At 34.5% G+C, this 17863-nt stretch overlaps 1 protein-coding gene across 1 annotated transcript in view; it reads right to left on the reverse strand.

Annotated features, from left to right (window-relative positions):
* LOC145297864 (uncharacterized) overlaps positions 1-17863 on the reverse strand; it is a 307728-nt gene that overhangs the window by 153985 nt on the left and 135880 nt on the right. The window contains exon 12 of the mRNA XM_080144191.1: positions 1236-1322. Within this exon, the coding sequence (XP_080000317.1) occupies positions 1236-1322 (87 nt within the window). The remainder of the gene's footprint in view (positions 1-1235; positions 1323-17863) is intronic.

Here is a 17863-nt window from a genome sequence, read left to right on the forward strand (position 1 = left end):
AATGGCTTAGAGCTGGGTATCTGGCTAAGAGTACTGAAGCTTTTGTTTGTGTAGCACAAGAGCAGGCATTAGGAACACGATTGTTCAAAAAAGTGGAGAGGAAGTTGCTGCAGGATGCCGGATTTGTGGTAAGACCTCAGAGTCAATTGCGCACTTAGCAGCAGGGTGTAGTGGATTGGCCCAGAGAGAGTACCGCAAAAGACATAATCACATGGGATTCTGGATATATTGGGAGGTGTGTAAGAAGGTTGGGGTGAAGTGTGCTGGAAAATGGTTTGAGAAGGTGCCTGATGAAGTAAGAACAAGTGAGAATTGCAATGTAGAAGTATGGTGGAACAAAAGTGTCATAACGACCAAGCAATTGGAACATAATCGTCCAGATTTGGTCGTCATTGACAAAGTCTAAAAAAACTGGCACATTGTAGACTTTTCAGTACCCTGGGACAGAAATGTGAGAGAGAAGGAGAATGAGAAGTGGAGCAATTATGCTCCATTGGCCTTAGAGATAAGGCGTATATACGGGGTTAAAACACAAATAATCCTGGTCGTAGTTAGTACACTAGGAGTAGTATCAAGTCGTCTGGAAGGACAATTGAAAAAACTATGAATCCCCAATGTTTTAGGTGGCCTTCAGACCTCAACGCTGTTTAACTTTGATGATCTAACAGAAACTGGTGTGTCAACGTGAATAATAATAATAATAATAATAATAATAATAATAATAATAATAATAATAATAGTAATAAAAGTTTAAATAAGAGTATTTCTTATTAAAATTAGAAATATTCAAAAAACATAAATAAATCCAATTATTTTGATAAAGAAATACCAATGTCATTTTAAATTATACACAGAAATAAAAAAAAAATAATAATGAATGAATGAAACAACATTGTTGTGGTTTAAACGATGAGAGAAGAACGAGAAGGCTTGGAAACTGTGAAATGAAATATATATGTTAACAGAAAATACAGAAACGTATATTGGTTGAGTGGGACTTCACTCAACTGGAAGGAAAAAGTAAGGTTAAGACTCACTCCCTTTGAATCTCAGGTCCAGATTACTCAGCAGAAACTGGTTACCGGAAGTGACGTCAGGAATAGTCCATCGTCAGAATCTGTAGGGGGGGGGCACTCCAACAAACATATTAGGTTAGTGCAAAAATAATGTTGTTTTTTTTTGCTGTTTTTGCACCAACCTAATAAAATTTAATGACAAACAAAATTTTAACTTACGTCCTTTGATTTCTGTTTAGATACACTTTTGCTTTTTTTGGTTGAGGTGCCCTTTTGAGAGCTCTCCTTGTGGTTTCCCTTAGCTTCCTGTAAAATAAATAAGAGCATCATTAAGACATCATCATTATTGGTTTAGAGTCTATTATACATACTGGCATGTGTTGCACAGCTTTTAGATATTGACTTCCAGATGAACCTATCTCTTACTAATCTCTCAAACTAACTTATCTCTGGCCAGGTCTTTATTTATCTCTCTTTTGTTCAAATCCATCCTTATCACTTACTCCCATATATTCTTTGACTTTTCTCTGCCAACTGATTCTGCTAGCTCAACTGTCCTGCATCTTCTAACCCAGGATGAAGTACTGTTGCTACATCTTGGCAGAAGCTGCTAGAAGCATCTTATCTTGCCTTGACTGAGTTCAAAATAGACTTTGTAGCCTGGTAGGGGATGCCCCTTTTCTCGTACCTGCAACCACTTTCCCACAGAAGAGATGTTGTCAGCCTGTCTTTGCTCTATCATTATTTTCATAGCAAATGTTCGTCTGAGCTCCAATCTATGCCCTCCCTTACCAAACTTTCACAAAAAACACTCGTCTAACTGAAACCACTATGAATAATTTCCCCCACTCTTTATCTATGGCTAAACCTAAATGTAGATTTCATGAACAAAGCTTCTTTCTTAGAACTGCACACCTGTGGGACTCTCTTCAGTTTCCCTGCTTTCAAGCTGACTACAATATGGTCGTCTTCAAGTCCAATGTGAAGAAATTCTTGATGAGCCGTTCCCAATTTTCCTGATTTACCAAATTTCAACTACTAACGATTACTATAATATTGTCCCATTGACCACTGTACACTCACTAATTCTTATACTTGAGTGGCCCCTGGACTTTGATATGTGGTAACCCCTTTGTAAAAAAAAAAAAGAAAAAAGTTTTCTCTTTTCCACAAATTTCCGGATATTGCTCAAATTAAGTGGCACTATTTATTCATCGTTGAAATCATTTCTAAATATAAAGCAAAGAAAAGAGGCTTGCCTTTTTTCTGTTGTTCTTGGCCTTCGGGCCGGGATCAAAGTGTAGTATCTGTTCCGGCAGATGCTGCAAGCTATGACTAGCTATGACTAGCAAAGACCAGATGTGGGGGCAACCCCACATGCCTGACCTTTAACCAGCTCCCATTTCCCACCTCTCGGGAGCTGGTCCCCTTTTCCCCTTCCCCCTCCCTTCACTCCTCACATTAAAAATCGGCCTTGTGCCTAATTTGCTCGGTGGGGGAGCAAATAAATACCATCTGTTCCGGCAGATGCTGCACTTAAGATAATTTGTACCAGTCAATGGAGGGGAAACCCTCTATACTGGGACAATTATTATTTTTGGTAACCAGAGTGCCCCCTTTTTGCCTACTTTTAGGGGAGCTGGTTTTTACCTCACATTAAAAACGGCCTTGTGCCTAATTTGCTCAGTGGGGGAGCAAATAAATACCATCTGTTCTACAGATGCTGCACATAAGTTAATTGGTCCTTGGTCAAACTTGGGGAAACCCTTCATACTGAGACAATTACTATTTTTTTGGATACTGCCAGAGTTCCCCCTTTTTACCCTTGTTTTAGGGGAGCTGGTTTAACCCCACATTAAAAACGACCTTGTGTCTAATTTGCTTTCGTGGGGAAGCAAATAAATACCATAAATACAAAGCAATACATGGATATACAAAATAGATAAAGAAAGATTAAGTAAAACATACTCATTTTATTATTCATTTATGATGAGACGATTCCAATACAATTACCGATCATCATCATCACAATCGGTTTGACTGTGACATGTGTTGGACGGCTTTAAGAAACTGGCTTCCAAACTAACTTATCTCTGGCCAAGTCTTTTTTATTCCTTTTTCTCTCACGTCCATCTTTATCACTTCCTGCCACGTTTTCTTTGGTCTTCCTCCGTTAACTGACCTTGCTACCTCAACTGTTCTACATCTACTGATTCAAGCACTCATTAATACTTTCAATATATATAAATCAACAAAGTCTCCTGTTCTGCAGACACTCTCGATATTGTTTAAATTTAGTCGTTTTCTGAGAGCATCAGATCTAAGCCAGTGTTTAAGATGCAACACTTTTATAATACTATGATTTTATTCGTGTGACCTCTATACTCACACACGTTTTATAAAATACATTTTTAATTACTTTAAAGTATTCTGTGGTCTGATCTTTTCTACTATTTAATGGCTTTAATTTTAGTATAAGACGGCCCTATTAAACTTCACATCGTCTAAACTTGAACCTGACTGCAAAGGTTTTATTTTCTATCATATTAGAAATATGTATATGTGGTGAATTAAAAAAAAATTAATCTACATTCAAAATAGTTTGTGTCTTATGTGCAGTCTGTTGAATTAAAAAGAAAGATTAAATTCTAAATTCTTATATCTTTAAGAATAACTCGAATTATGATTAAAAAAATTCTTTCTTCATGACGTTTTTACAATCAACCAACCAATTTATCTAACTATACATCCGAAGGTCATTCAATTAATAAGGTGATTTTTTTTTTTTTTTGTATAAGGACTTTTAATACAGATCTAAATTTTTGTTTTAATTGATTTTGTTTTTTTCATATGGATTCAATTTCTTCTGCAGATTTAAGAAAAAGAAGAAAAATGACAGTTTTAATGGTTAACAGAGATGGTCGACCAAGAAGCATGCTCCATGATTCAACAGAATTTCATTTCATATTTTTATGTCTAATAATCCAGAAAACATAAATAAATACATTATCTGTTCTTTATTTTATACTAACAGGACCCATTAACCGGCGTTGCCTGGTGGAAACATGACCTCCCCCCCCCCTTGTAAAAAAATTAAACTACAGTTGTTGTTGATGGTCATTGCCGTCCCTGGCCAATTGCGGACAGAGGCAGCCATGGCCGAAATATAAAAAAAGCAAGTAAGGGAATGCGTAAATGTGGAGGTAAAGCTAATGTAAAAAATCCCCCCCCCCCAATAAAAACAAGTTAAAAAATATATATATAAAGTTAACATGCGTGCAGTCTAGCAAAAGTGGTAAAAACACAACTTTCTGTAGCCAATGTAATTTACGTTCAAGCTAAGGCCTAGTTAATTAGTATCTTTTTATCAGGGCTTTTTTTTTGGGGGGGGGATTGCAGGTATATGTATATTTCCACTGTCGAGAAAAATTATTTAACATTACCACTTTCCTTGGTTTTTGGTGGCGCTGAAAACAAAAATAACCTATACAATTACTGCCAACGTGCAGTTTCTAAGATATAAGGAAATGTTAGTCTTAAAAAAGTGGGGATCTCTTTCCTCTATTAATTTTATGCAAAGTGAGCACCCACTTTATGACCACCCGGGGGAACACGTACAGCAAACTAAATTTAATGTAAACTGGGCACCCACACATTGACCGTCCACCTCCTTAAAGAAATATTTTTGTGTGTGCGTGTTTGACTGTGCACGCGCACACATACATAAGTGTGTGTTTGAGTGCACACTCGAGTATGCCACGTGCATATATATATATTTTTTTTTTTACATAGGCGTCACCACTTATCAAGGCCGATAGGCCACTCAAGAATAAGGGTTAAAGAGTGTACAGTAGTCAAAAGGACAATATAGTAATCGATAGTAATGGAAGTTCCGTAAATTTGTTAACTTAAGTGGAACGGCTCATCAGAAACTTGCTCACATTGGACTTGAAGACAACCATATTATAGACAGCTGGAAAGCAGGAAAATGGAAGACAATTCCATAGGCGCACAGTTCTAAGAAAGAAGCTTTGATCATGGAATCTATGTTTAGGTTTAGGCACATATAAAGAGTGTGGAAAATTATTGATAATGTTTTCAGCTAGTCTAGTGTTTCTTGTGAAAGTTTGGCGAGGGGGGACTATAGATTGAAGCTCAGTCGAACACTTTCCATGAAAGTAACGATAAAGCAGAGACAAACTCGCAACATCTCTTCTGTGAGATAGAGGTTGCAGCGAAGAGAAAAGGACATCTCCCATGAAGTCTATTTTGAACCCTATCAAGGCAGGACAAGTCTTTTCTAGCAGCTCCTGCCCATATGTGGCAACAGTATTCCATCCTGGGACGTATCTGGCTCTTATATAGATAGAGAATTCAAAAGTCATCGCCTCTTTTCGATTGTCTTGCCTGAATTTAAATCTATGTCACTTCCGGTTTGGCGATGGGCGCAATGGCTAACGTATCACATTTTTTTTATTCACTTTCTTTTCCTCCTCCGCAGTATAGGTTCAAGCCTGTCTTCCTACTACCACTTTTTTTCACTCGCAATTTTCTTCTTTTTTTTTTGTTGCTCAATCACTTTCTTTTCCGCCTTCGCGTCACAGGATTGAGCCTGCCTGCCTATTACAACTTTTTTCTTTTTTTCTCAACACACACCTACAAACACCCAGGCAACGCTGAGCACCCAGGCTAGTATAATATAAATTTCACCTGTCTGTTTATGTATGTATTTCTGCCTAAAACTTTCGACAGAGGCGACAGAGTTTCACGAGATCGGTATCGTTTTGAAGCTCGACCCTTCGGACGACAAATATCGAAAAATTGACTAAAACATTAAGTCCTTCACCCTCAACTGGAGACTTTTCTACAAGAAATGGTCACTTTTTTCGCCAATATTTTCGAAAGTTATCGCCTCTTTTCGATTGACTAGTCTTAATTTAAACATTCGTCACTTCCAGCTTGGCGATGGGCGCAACAGCAAAGACGTCACTTTTTTTTCACGTTCTTTTCCTCTTTTGAGGTATGGGTTCCAGCCTGCCTGTCTGCTTACTACCACTTTTTTTTTTTTTTTGCTCAACACACACTTCCAGACACCCGGACAATGCCGGGCACCCAGGCTAGTATATATATATTTCAGATTTTATATAAATGATACATATTTCAAAAGCATATATCCCTAATATTATTGCTCAAGTTATTTCAAATAACAAGCTCAATAAAGTTATGTTTTCGCCTCCAGAGCATATATACTGGTTGTTTGCATCCCAATAACCAAAGAAAAAAATCAGTCCGAAATCATAATTTTATATATTATTTAAATTTTTCAGAGTACTGCTCAAATCTTGAGTGTTATTTTACCAACGTTTCAGTCAATGTAACCTCCGACCTTTTGCAGGTGTATTTTGTCAAATTCTGAAATCTTCACGGAATTTCGAACAGAATCCTTTATTTAATTATTAGGAGTAACATCTTGAGATCCGTCAGCCATGACTGAGTAGAACTCCTAAGTAATTTACAATTGTATTTTTTTTTTATCGCTTGCACTGAGAATTGAGCCTTCTACCTCTAGAAATGTGCAACTTACAAGTGAATTTTACCAAGTACTTTATCCACTATACCATGGGTCTTTCCGGACCAGATATAACTGAAGTAGTTCGCAGGTTACACCGACCAAACTGCTGCGAAAATAATGTTCAAGATGAAAACAGTAGTCCAAAGAATTCAAATAATATGAATAATGAATCCTCATCTAAAAAATTCAGGCAAAGAAAATCATAATTTTTGTTTATTTTTTATTTTGTTTTTATTTCAGCAAATGCTTATATTTTCTCGTGTGTACAAGATCAAAGTAACATTTATGTTGAACATAGAATCAATTAAGCAGCATGTTGGGAAATTAATACATTTAATGTAAACCAAATTACTGACAGAGAGTGGCAATTATTCCTCAGCAAAAGATCACATTTCGTTTAAAAACGATAAAAAAACAAAAACAACTGTGCCAGTTGTTCATTGGCAATAACTGATACACAACATTGGTTGTTGGGGTTTACGGCATGTCAACAGTTGTTGGGTTATGTTTATATAGAAACCGAACATATGCCTTGTATATGATTGGTTTGTCAATTAATTTGTTTTGCATGCATGTATTTTACAACGCCCTACTTCCGGTTCTGTTTTGTTAAAACAGCGATTATTCTAGCATAATAAGAAATTTCGAACGTGTTTTTATTTAGATTATATGCGTAATATTAAATAGATTTTAACTTGAAATGTTTCGTTATTTCATAATTTTTTTTCAAAACCAACAGCAACATTAAAACCATTTTTAATCACATTCTGTTTATATCTTCTAACCTATCATTTACTAGTTTTCTCTTGCACGTTATGTTACAACATACCGTATTCTTTAAAGCCAATAAATCAACCATAGTATCAATTTCTACATTGATTTTCTTCTAAGAAAGCAGTGCAAATATATGTAAAGCTCCAGAGACTATTGCTATTTTCATCAGTTACGTTAATAATAATGATAATGTTTGTCCATCGCTACATGCTCTTTTTACTATTATTTTTTATTATAGTTAGAGATGCTATATGACCTTTTTACTATGTTGTAATATAGTTAAAGATGTTATATGCTCTTTTACTATTTTTTTTATTATAACTAGGGATGTTATATGTTTTATTTAGTATTTTTCGTTATAACTAGAGATGCTATATGCTCTTTTGCTAGGTCCAAGTGAGCTTGATGCAAATTCTATGAGCTTTTCATTTTAGTTAACTATAACAGTCAGCCGTTTGACTGAATAGCTAGGTTTCTAATCAATAATCTATAGGGTCTTTTATATCGTTTGGATTTCAATCTATTAAGGATGTTGATATGATGATTTTCGTCCATCCCTTGAATAGATGATCATGATCATGTAGTTGCTTTGCGTGCACAAATATGTCTCATCAGTCTAATCTGAGTTATAAAGTATCTACTGCATGTATGGCACCTGTGGAACGGTTCTGTAGTAGAGGTACTGGCTGTTCTGTCTTTTCGAATAGCACGTTTTTTCTCATCGTCTGCAGTGCTTGCAGATTCAACAATTGTGGCCTCTTTGTGATTTGCAGTATGTCAGGAGCATCTGTTTCAGGCTAGGTTTCCCCCACAAGCTCAGAATACAAACCAAACTTTTTGAGGGACACATTCAAGCTGTCTTTGAATTGTTTTTGCCGTGGTTTGCACACGTGTGTATTGTAAACAAATAATCTGTAAATGATAGTTTCCATGCCTCAACAGGTACTACCACTCCTCCAGATCAGAGTGATCAATAAGGAGTCACTTCAGAACTCTTAATTTAGATCCACCACTGGATGCAATTTGTGCCATATGTGTTTCTTCTTTTTGAGATCCTGGGCAGCCGACCATACAGACGGCTAATGGTTGGCGTGTTTTTCCAAGTTTAACATTGCCCGGAACATTCTAGTGTAAGACAGTCTTACTAACTAAATATTTCTGTATATTTCCCCACTCCCCGTTTCATTTGATCGAATTCTTATATATTTATGAGCAATAAAATTTTTTAATCATTTGGACACTAATAACTACTACTACTACTACTACTCGTGATCAAAGTAGATCTAGGAGTAGTGGCAACTAAGGAGTTACTATATACTTCTCCAAGCTTTTAAATTGGAGTCTCATCATTGTGTGTCTACGCATGACTTCAGCTCTTCAGTGTAATGACACTGTTTAGTTTCGACCCTTTTCACACCACTCCTTATTCCATTCCTCCACTCCGCTCTTCCGAGTGTACTCACTTTCCATGTAGCGTGACCTATTCCACACCTCTTCATATCCTCCTTTAAACAATTCTTATAGCACTTCTTCTGTCTTCCAACCGTTCTCACACATTTAGTTCAACAGCAAGAATAGTGTTCCATGAAAATCACCCACGCACACAAATGCCAAACGATAACGTAATGCCTGAATTGTGATAGGATGTATGGATCTCAAATTAGAATACCTTCTGATATGAGAACTCACGAATGAAGTCCTTGGAACACCGTGTACTCGATTCAAATGATGATGATGATGATGATGATGATTAAATAGAATATCTGTTGTGGGCCTAAGAAACGATCATAAAGAAGGACTTAAACAACGGGTTTAGGTAGGAAAGAATATATTGTATATATTGAAGTGAATAAAAAGAAAATGTTAGCATCTCTCAACTGTTAGACGGTTTGTAGTTTCTTTTTTTTTTTTTTTTACATGGAGTTCACCACTTATCAAGGCCCGATAGCCACTCGGGGATAAGGGTTATTGTGTGTACAGTAATCAATGGGATAGTGTAGCAATAGTATTGGAGAATTGATAGCTAGCTAGCAGACCTGGGTTGTTCTGGTATTTAAGCGATATGGTGGATGTGGGGGTTAAATGCTTTTAACTTTTTTTTTTTTTTTTGCTTTAGGTACCTCGCGATAGAACCTTCAAGATTCACATTATAATTACGTTTCAATAATGCAACTTGTGTTAGGTCGTGATAATTCCCAAAAAGAGTTTTAGACTCGTAGTTTTTATAATGATCAGAAGAGTCCATAACAAGTGAATTGGTAAGTCCCCATAATATACATGTGGTGCAGTATTTCTGACTGGTAACTAAGTAGGATCACGTCGGGTCATCAATTTGTAGCTTTTGTGAATACTTTCAAGAGATTAGATAGGCCTACAGAACTTAATACACTTGGTTTTTATCTGTTCAGGTACTCCATTATACTAGAAGGATGATTAAAGTTGATCAGATTTTTTCTTCAAATTCACCAGGATCAGGAAAGGACCTTGACACGCTTCAACACTTATGCAGAACAATGGTGTTATGTAGAAATCCATTCTTTACTGTTCTGTATCTTCATCGTTAATAAACTAACGCACCGCAAAAATTGGATCCAACTTGAAAAATTAAATCCAAAAAAAAATGTAGGATATAACGGGCCAACTTACCAGAGTATAGCTGCCCGAGTGGGGGTGGGGGTGACGATGCTATTCTAATTTCCAAAACGAACGATTGCTTTTTAGCTATGCTAACAGATGGCAGTTCTTTTATTTCTTTTTTATGGCGGCTTCAAATAACCAAAAGTTTTAGACCAATCATAAAAAGATTAATTATTCTATTTTTTTTTATTCTTTAAAGTTTATTACCATTTATATATAGATACATTTTTATTTTAGTTTATATTTAATAAAAATATCAGAAATATGACACAACACACACACACATATATATATATATATATATATATATATATATATATATATATATATATATATATATATATATAAATATAGATAGTTGGTGTGAAAGGTTCAAAAGCGAATGGTGCTGAAGAACTAAGAGCAATAATAGAAATACATTGCAAAAATCAGTCATGCATTCAATTGCCAAATGTTAACGTATGCTCGAATTGTGATAGGATGTGTGGACCTCGAACTGGAACGTTTTTCCATATAGGAACCATAAAGAAAGCCCTTAGAATCTCACATACTTGATTTCAGAGATGATGATTTTTAACTTTGACGTTTTCAAATCCAATGTTAACAAATACTTCTCATAATCAAATTTTGTCCCTTCCATTCATCATTTTCAATCCTCTCATAATATTCTTCATCATTTAACTGACAAGCCATCTATCTCATTAAACTTTACCCTCGAGCGGATTGATAGGTGACAACCTATTAGCATAAAAAATAAATAAATGGAACCCTCACAAGTACTATCGCTTTCAAGTCAGAGTGGACCTGTGAGTGATTGCAACAAAAAGTTCACTGCACCTTCTCCAAAGTCCTCAAATTGGAACTTCATAATCGGGTGTAGTTTCAGATAATTTTCAGGACCAAAAATATCAGAAGTTGGATTTGTATCCCCCCCCCCACATACACACCTTGGTTTTTATTATCTTATGATTTACTAGCCTGGGTGCCCGGTGTTGCCCGGTGTTTAGAGCCAAAAAAAAAAAAGTGGTAGTAGTCAGGCAGGCACGAACCCGTACCGCAAAGGAGGAAAAGAACATGCAAAAAAAATGTGTTTTTGCTGTTGTGTTGATCGTAAAACCGAAAGTGACACATTAATACTGTGAGCTTCCAATTTTTGCCTATCAACCACTACTCTTATGAGAGAGAAATGTTTTAATAATTGAGAAGACATTTCCCGCTATATCATAGCTGGAAATCTTGTGAAGTAGACCTTTATGCTATACCCTATCAAAGGCCTTTGATATGTCAAGAGCAATTTCCCTAGAAAGGAAACTTCCGTCGAGATTCATTAATCCTATGAGATATAACCGTTAGTGCATCTGCTGTAGATCTAGCAGAACGGAAACCATATTGCATGTCACTAAGAAAGTTATTTCTGCTGAGGTGGCTGACTACTTCTTTATTTAATATGGATTCCACTTACTCATGACACACAGGAGACTTATTGGTCTGTACTAAGAGGAAGATGACCTGAAGGAAGATGAATTCTTAAATACAGGGCATACTGATGAGGTTTTCCAGGGTGTTGGGAAGCAATTCTCCTTAAGACAGCACTTAAACTGTTCTGTAAGTATGGGAGCAAGTTCTGGTTGAAACTTTTTCAACACTATAATTGGAATGTCATCAGGGCCAGTTGCTTTATTGGAACCAAGGTTCTTGATTAGCTTGGCAACATCACACACAGATATTTGTATGTTTGCTATTTGTCAAAACTGGTTGGAATCAAACCGCTGCTCAGCGACTTTGGACTTGACTTCACTCGGACATAGTTATAATTAAATAGAAGGAATTAAAAACTCTAAACAAAACAATAAACAGTATTTATACAGTGGGCGCTCGTAGCTAAGTAGTTAACAGCACTGAAAACCTAGATATGCCAAGTTCGAATCCAGTTCGTTAAACAGAAACATTTTCATCAAACCCATACTTAACCGAGTACCTAATGTTCTGGAAAAGAAGGTAAATAAAACAACATATAGATATGAAGTACCTTCAATAAGTTTCCAGACTTTTTTCGTATAGGTACTTTTACTGAGAGTATATATGTAAAACTCTGATCCCTTTCAAAGTAATCTCCTCTGGCTGCAATACACTTGTTGTACCACTCCAACAACTTCTGATAATGACCGCCTGTAAGGTTTCCTTGAACTTAGGGAATAACCAAAATCACAAGGAGCAAGGTCTGGACTATAGGGAGGGTGAGAAAATGTTTTAATGCCCATCTTGGTTAAATCATTCGTGACAAGGATGGAGTTGTAGACTGGTGCGTTCACACAAGTCTTCTGCATTTTCAGTTCCTTGCAAATAATTATGTGTACAATTCCCACACTGACATCAAACTGTTCACTTATTGTCTCTATGGACACCCGAGGGTCCTTATTCATGAAATTCTTTATTTGGCCAATCAACTCTGGTGGTCTGATTTCCTTACTCTTTCCATACCTCTCATCATCTCTCACAGATTTCCTGCCTTCCTTGAATCTCTTATGCTACTTAAAAACTGATGATTGATTCATGCAAGGTGGTCCAAAAGCAGTCTGAAGCATTCCATAAGTTCCTGTTGCATTTTTTCTAAGTTTAAAACAGAATTTTTTTGCATATCATTCTTCTAAAATGTCATTACATCCAGCTTGCATTTTTGAAATTCACCAGCTGTGTGTTTCAGTTCCTACTATAGCTGTTCATTTGGACCTGAAAATCTAAAAACTTATTGAACGCACCTTGTATGTATATACACGTGAGTGCTTGCACCTAGACACAATTCCATTTCAGTTTTTTTTTTTTTTTTGCAATATTTAAAAACGAATATAAAAATACACATTTGTCAATTTACACTTGGATTTTTTTGTTAGTTTGAATGATTTAAAATGTCCTACAAGATGAACGATTCAAACCAAAATGCACCAGAAAAAAGATTTAACTCGTAGATAAGACGAATACCAACAAGGGTCACAATTCCAAACAATCGTGAAGACATTCATACAAGTCTTAGCTTGAAGCAGATGCAGAGCTAACAGCAGATTTTTTCTTGTTAAATTTTTAGCTATAAAAGATTTTATATCTATCTATCTATCTATCTATCTAATATATATATAAGGAACTTTTTCTGTGTGTGTGTCGGTGAATTCGTTCCCTATGCACTCGAAAACGGCTGTCCCGATTTTTATGAAATTTCTCACGAAGATACTTTTTGTAGCTGGCAGTGTTCTTAGATAGGTTTTGTATCAGACTATCTTCTATAAGCACCGAAAATCGAAATAATCCGCTAAAAGAAGGAACAGGCGATTTTGATCAAAGTTAACACCTTATGAAGTCTAACATCACAAGTGCATTTGTGAAGTTTTATTAAAATGTTCTTTTATGCAAGAAAAGTTTCAATAAAATAATTTTTTTTTTTTTGTAACGATGGAAAACAATTTTCTTTCTTTCGCTTTTTCAAGAATATTATCAGCTATTTTTTCTATTAACACAAGCATTATCTGATTACTGATTAAACTACTTTTGTTTTATATTTTAAACTTTTATTATTTATATTATAAATTTTACCTATATTTTTTGCCTATATTTTTTACATTTATATATATTTTTGCCTTTTGCCTTTATTTTTTTCTTACTTTTTTTAACCTTTATTCCTGTATTCTTTCATTGTGTATGTAATCTTTTACTTTTTTCTATGTCTTTTTCTATGTATCTCCATACTCTTTTATATATGTCTCCAATTTTCCTATCTTTTTTCTACCAATATAATATCTTTCATGCTGCATATAGTCTATCTCTGTCTCATTTCTAAGTTAATGTTTTATGCCAGCTTTCTTTGTAAATATACAAACCTGACTTTTCTCCTCTTCTGATGAGAAGTATTAAGCTTCAAAATGCCATGGAGGTTCTTTTTTTTCCTTTTTTCTTATTGATCTGAGATGCAATAAAATTTTATCTTTTTGTTCTTTATATATATATATATATATATATATATATATATATATATATATATATATATATATATATATATATATATACTAGGAAAAGTACCTGCCATGGACTCTGATTTATTAAAGTATGATAGGTTATGAAAATGAAGGGTTGTAAAGAGATGGCTTCGAATTCAGGAGTATCAAAACCAAAGCAAAATATGATGAAAGTAAAAATAAAATAGATAAACCCCATAATTTATTATACCATACCTGTTCACACTGAAACACTTATCACAATATTCTGTAGATCTATATTAAAAAACCTTGTTAAACTTTTTGACATATTTCCATTCTATGGAGGTCAGGTGCGAACGAACACCCCATAATTTTATTATACCATATTTCTTCAAACTGAAACATAATTATCAAAGTATACTTATGCAGATAGATATGAAAAGTCTTTATTAAAGTTTGTACCTATTTTCATTCTATGGAGGCCAGGCGCGAACACAGACCCCACAATTTTATTATACCATCCCTATTTAAGTTAAAACATACTTATCAAAGTATTCTTATGTATATCTATATCAAAAACACTTGCAAACGTTTTTTTTTTTTAATTTTAAAGTTTTTTATTTCCATACTTTGTGGACCAGGCGCGAACGCAGACCCCACAATTTTAATGAACCGCCGTACTGCAGGATCAAACATACCCATTCCTGTGTCTTGATACATCTTCTATCATTATATGCAATCAGTTTTTTAAAATAGTCAACCATCTAGGAGCCTATTCGTGACCACACACACACACACACACACACACACACACACATTCAGCTTTATATTATAGATATATGCACGTAATAATATTTAATAAAAAATAAATAAAAATATGTCCCATAAAATATAAGGGCGACTTATTCATATATATATATATATATATATATATATATATATATATATATTCAGCCATGGTTAAAGTTATACAGCATCTATAAAAACTTAGATAATAGTTTAAATCTACGCATTTAAATGTTAAGAATTGTACAGTGAACAGTTGAGAGCAAACGTAAAATAATGAACAGAAGATTGTAGTATTTATTTGCTTTAAAGTCTCTTTCAAGAGTTTTAACTTAATTTCATACTAAATTTATTTCGATATTAAAAATGACTCATTGTCATACTAAAAGTCGTTTCTTATTTTTCAGGTAATATTTGATTCCTGCCAGTTTTATAATAATATATTTAATTGAAAATGCCTCCAAAGAAGCAGATTTCAGAGATTAAAAGGGCACAAATTATTGCTTGGTCTGGTGAAGGATATTCTCAGGTAGAAATTGCCAGGAAGATGTAATGTTCAAGAACTGGAGTTCAAACAACGATTAAAATGGTACAAGGAAACAAAGTCTTTCAAAGACAGAAAAGGACAAGGCCATAAAAGTCTGCAATGGCCAAGGAAAACAGATTTTTGGAAAAAAGTATCCCTTGCAGATAGGAAGAAAAGTTCTTCAGAGCTTGCTGCTGAACTTAGGGATGATGCAAACAAAAACATCAGCTCAAACAGTGAGAAGAAGGCTGTTAGAAGCAGGATTAAAAGGATGCAAAGCAAGGAAGAAGCCATACTTTTCTCAGGCAAACCAAAAAACGAGTTGAATTTGCAAAAAAAAAACATGAAAATTAGACACCTGATGATGGGGCCAAAATTGTTTGGTCTGACGAAAGTAACTTTGAGATAAGTTAACAGCTTCTATTCCCTAAACTTTGAAAAGAACAATTGAAATTTTCATGCGAATACACATTCATAACATCTATTTAAAAATTGCAGCAAATTCTCATTATTTTTCATCAGATTTTTGGCACCCCTGGAGCGGTTTCTGTTCGCCATATGGAAGGAGAGTCATTACATCCTGATTGTTTGGTTCCAGCTGTCAAATTTGGAGGAGGAAGCACAATGGTTTGGGGCTGTATGGCTTCTTGAGGCATTGGACTGTTGTACACATGTGAGGGCAGAATGAACTCCACAATTTACACTAACATGCTGAACCAGGTTTACCAAATCTCTTTGACTGAAATATTTAATAATAACATTCCAAGTGATATAATCTTCAAACAAGACAATACCCCATGCCATACATCAAAACTTTCTATAGGTTGGTTTGAGAAAAAAGGAATTACAGTGATGAAGTGGCGCCCTCAATTCCCAGATCTAAATCCCATTGAAACGTTGTGGTTTCATCGAGGGAAAAGAGTGAGAATGCACAAATGTTCATCAGAAAAAGAATTAAAGGTCAAAGTTCATGAAGAGTGGCAGAAAATAGATATTACCACCTGCAATAATTAAGTCAATAAAATGCAAAAACAAATAAAAGCTGTTATAAAGGCAAAAGTAGGACATGCCAAATATTGATTGTTGTTAGAATAAATTTAATTATGTTTACTCCATTATTCTTTACCTTTAAATGCATAAATTTGAATCATAATTTCATTTTTTTTATTGATGCTCCATAATTTTGACCATGGCTGTACACACATACTAGAAGTTTACAAGCATGCATAAATATAATATTTTAATTCATACAGTTTTCTTATTATTATAGAGCTAATTCTCTTGATCATTATCCAATATGTAATAAGGATTTCAAAAGGTTATAAAAAATATGACTTGGGTTTCATCCGTGAGAATTGAAACCAGAACGTTTACCGCTCCAGTCTTAAGAATTATTTACCATCCCAGCATCGTTACCATCTGAACGACCAAAAAAAGGCATACAAAAGGTTAAAAAAAATAAGCAACTATGAATGCTTAATTTTGCGCATGTGCAAAAGTAACAGCAGGAGTAATGTTTTATTCGACTTACCCTGCCAAGATCAACTCGTTTGTTTACAATTTTGAGCGCTTAGCAGCAATTTTTTCCGGCTCAAATTCAAATCAAATATGTACTACAGGTCCAAATATTCTATTTATTAAATTACAAGTCTTGTAGAAACTTTTCGCACACACACCAACAAGCTCACTTATATATATATATAGTGCTAGAACATTTTACTTCTATGCTATTATACAGAATGTAGAAATCATGCATAAAAAGAATTTAAAGTAATATTTAAATGAAACCAATCATCTAATAAAAAACTATAAAAAATGGATGCATAATTAATTAACCCTCGTTTTTCAAAAAGTTTCATGAAGTCGCTCACTTATCCATAATCGAGTATATTAAGAAGTTTGTTTTAATAATAGAAAAAGTAGGCTTTTAATATCAATGTCAGAGCAAGAAAAAAAAACTCAGTTATAGGTATACTAGCAGGCCGCCCGGCATTGCCCGGTCATAAAATACACATAAATATTATATTTGAATTAATTTTTTTTTAACAGAAATACCGTACATATTAAATGTAATGTTAAATTCCTTTAAAAAAATGAAGTACAAAAAAAAAACCCAAAGAAACTGAGACATATGCCTGCGAATATTATGTTTTTTTAAACAGTTCACTTCTTTTAAGTTAAAAGAAATTCTCGAGCGGAGATCAAAACCAAAACCTAAAGACAGTAAGTCAAGTATGATAACCATTAAGCCAACTTGACATAATCTTTAAAAATGTTTTCAAACCTACTTATTCTTAACATAAATAATCTATCATGCGAACGATTTATGCATGTGCATTCGTGAAACCGTTGACAAAGAGATAAAATCCGATGGCCTCCATATATTTTTCAATTTTGACCCCTCAGTAGTCCTTTTTTTCCAAATGAAAACGGATTAAAAACTTTTCCACGTATCTGAATACCTTATATACCAAATTTCAAGTCTGTAAATCAAAAATTTGTAGAGTATATAGGTTGAGAAGTATCTTCACACACACATATTCTCACTTTTATAGATATACTAGCAGTTCAGCCCAGCTTTGCTCAG

This window comes from Euprymna scolopes, chromosome 2 (assembly GCF_053919585.1).
Source record: "Euprymna scolopes isolate OS-2025 chromosome 2, ASM5391958v1, whole genome shotgun sequence".
Classification (NCBI taxonomy): Eukaryota; Metazoa; Mollusca; class Cephalopoda; order Sepiida; family Sepiolidae; genus Euprymna; species Euprymna scolopes.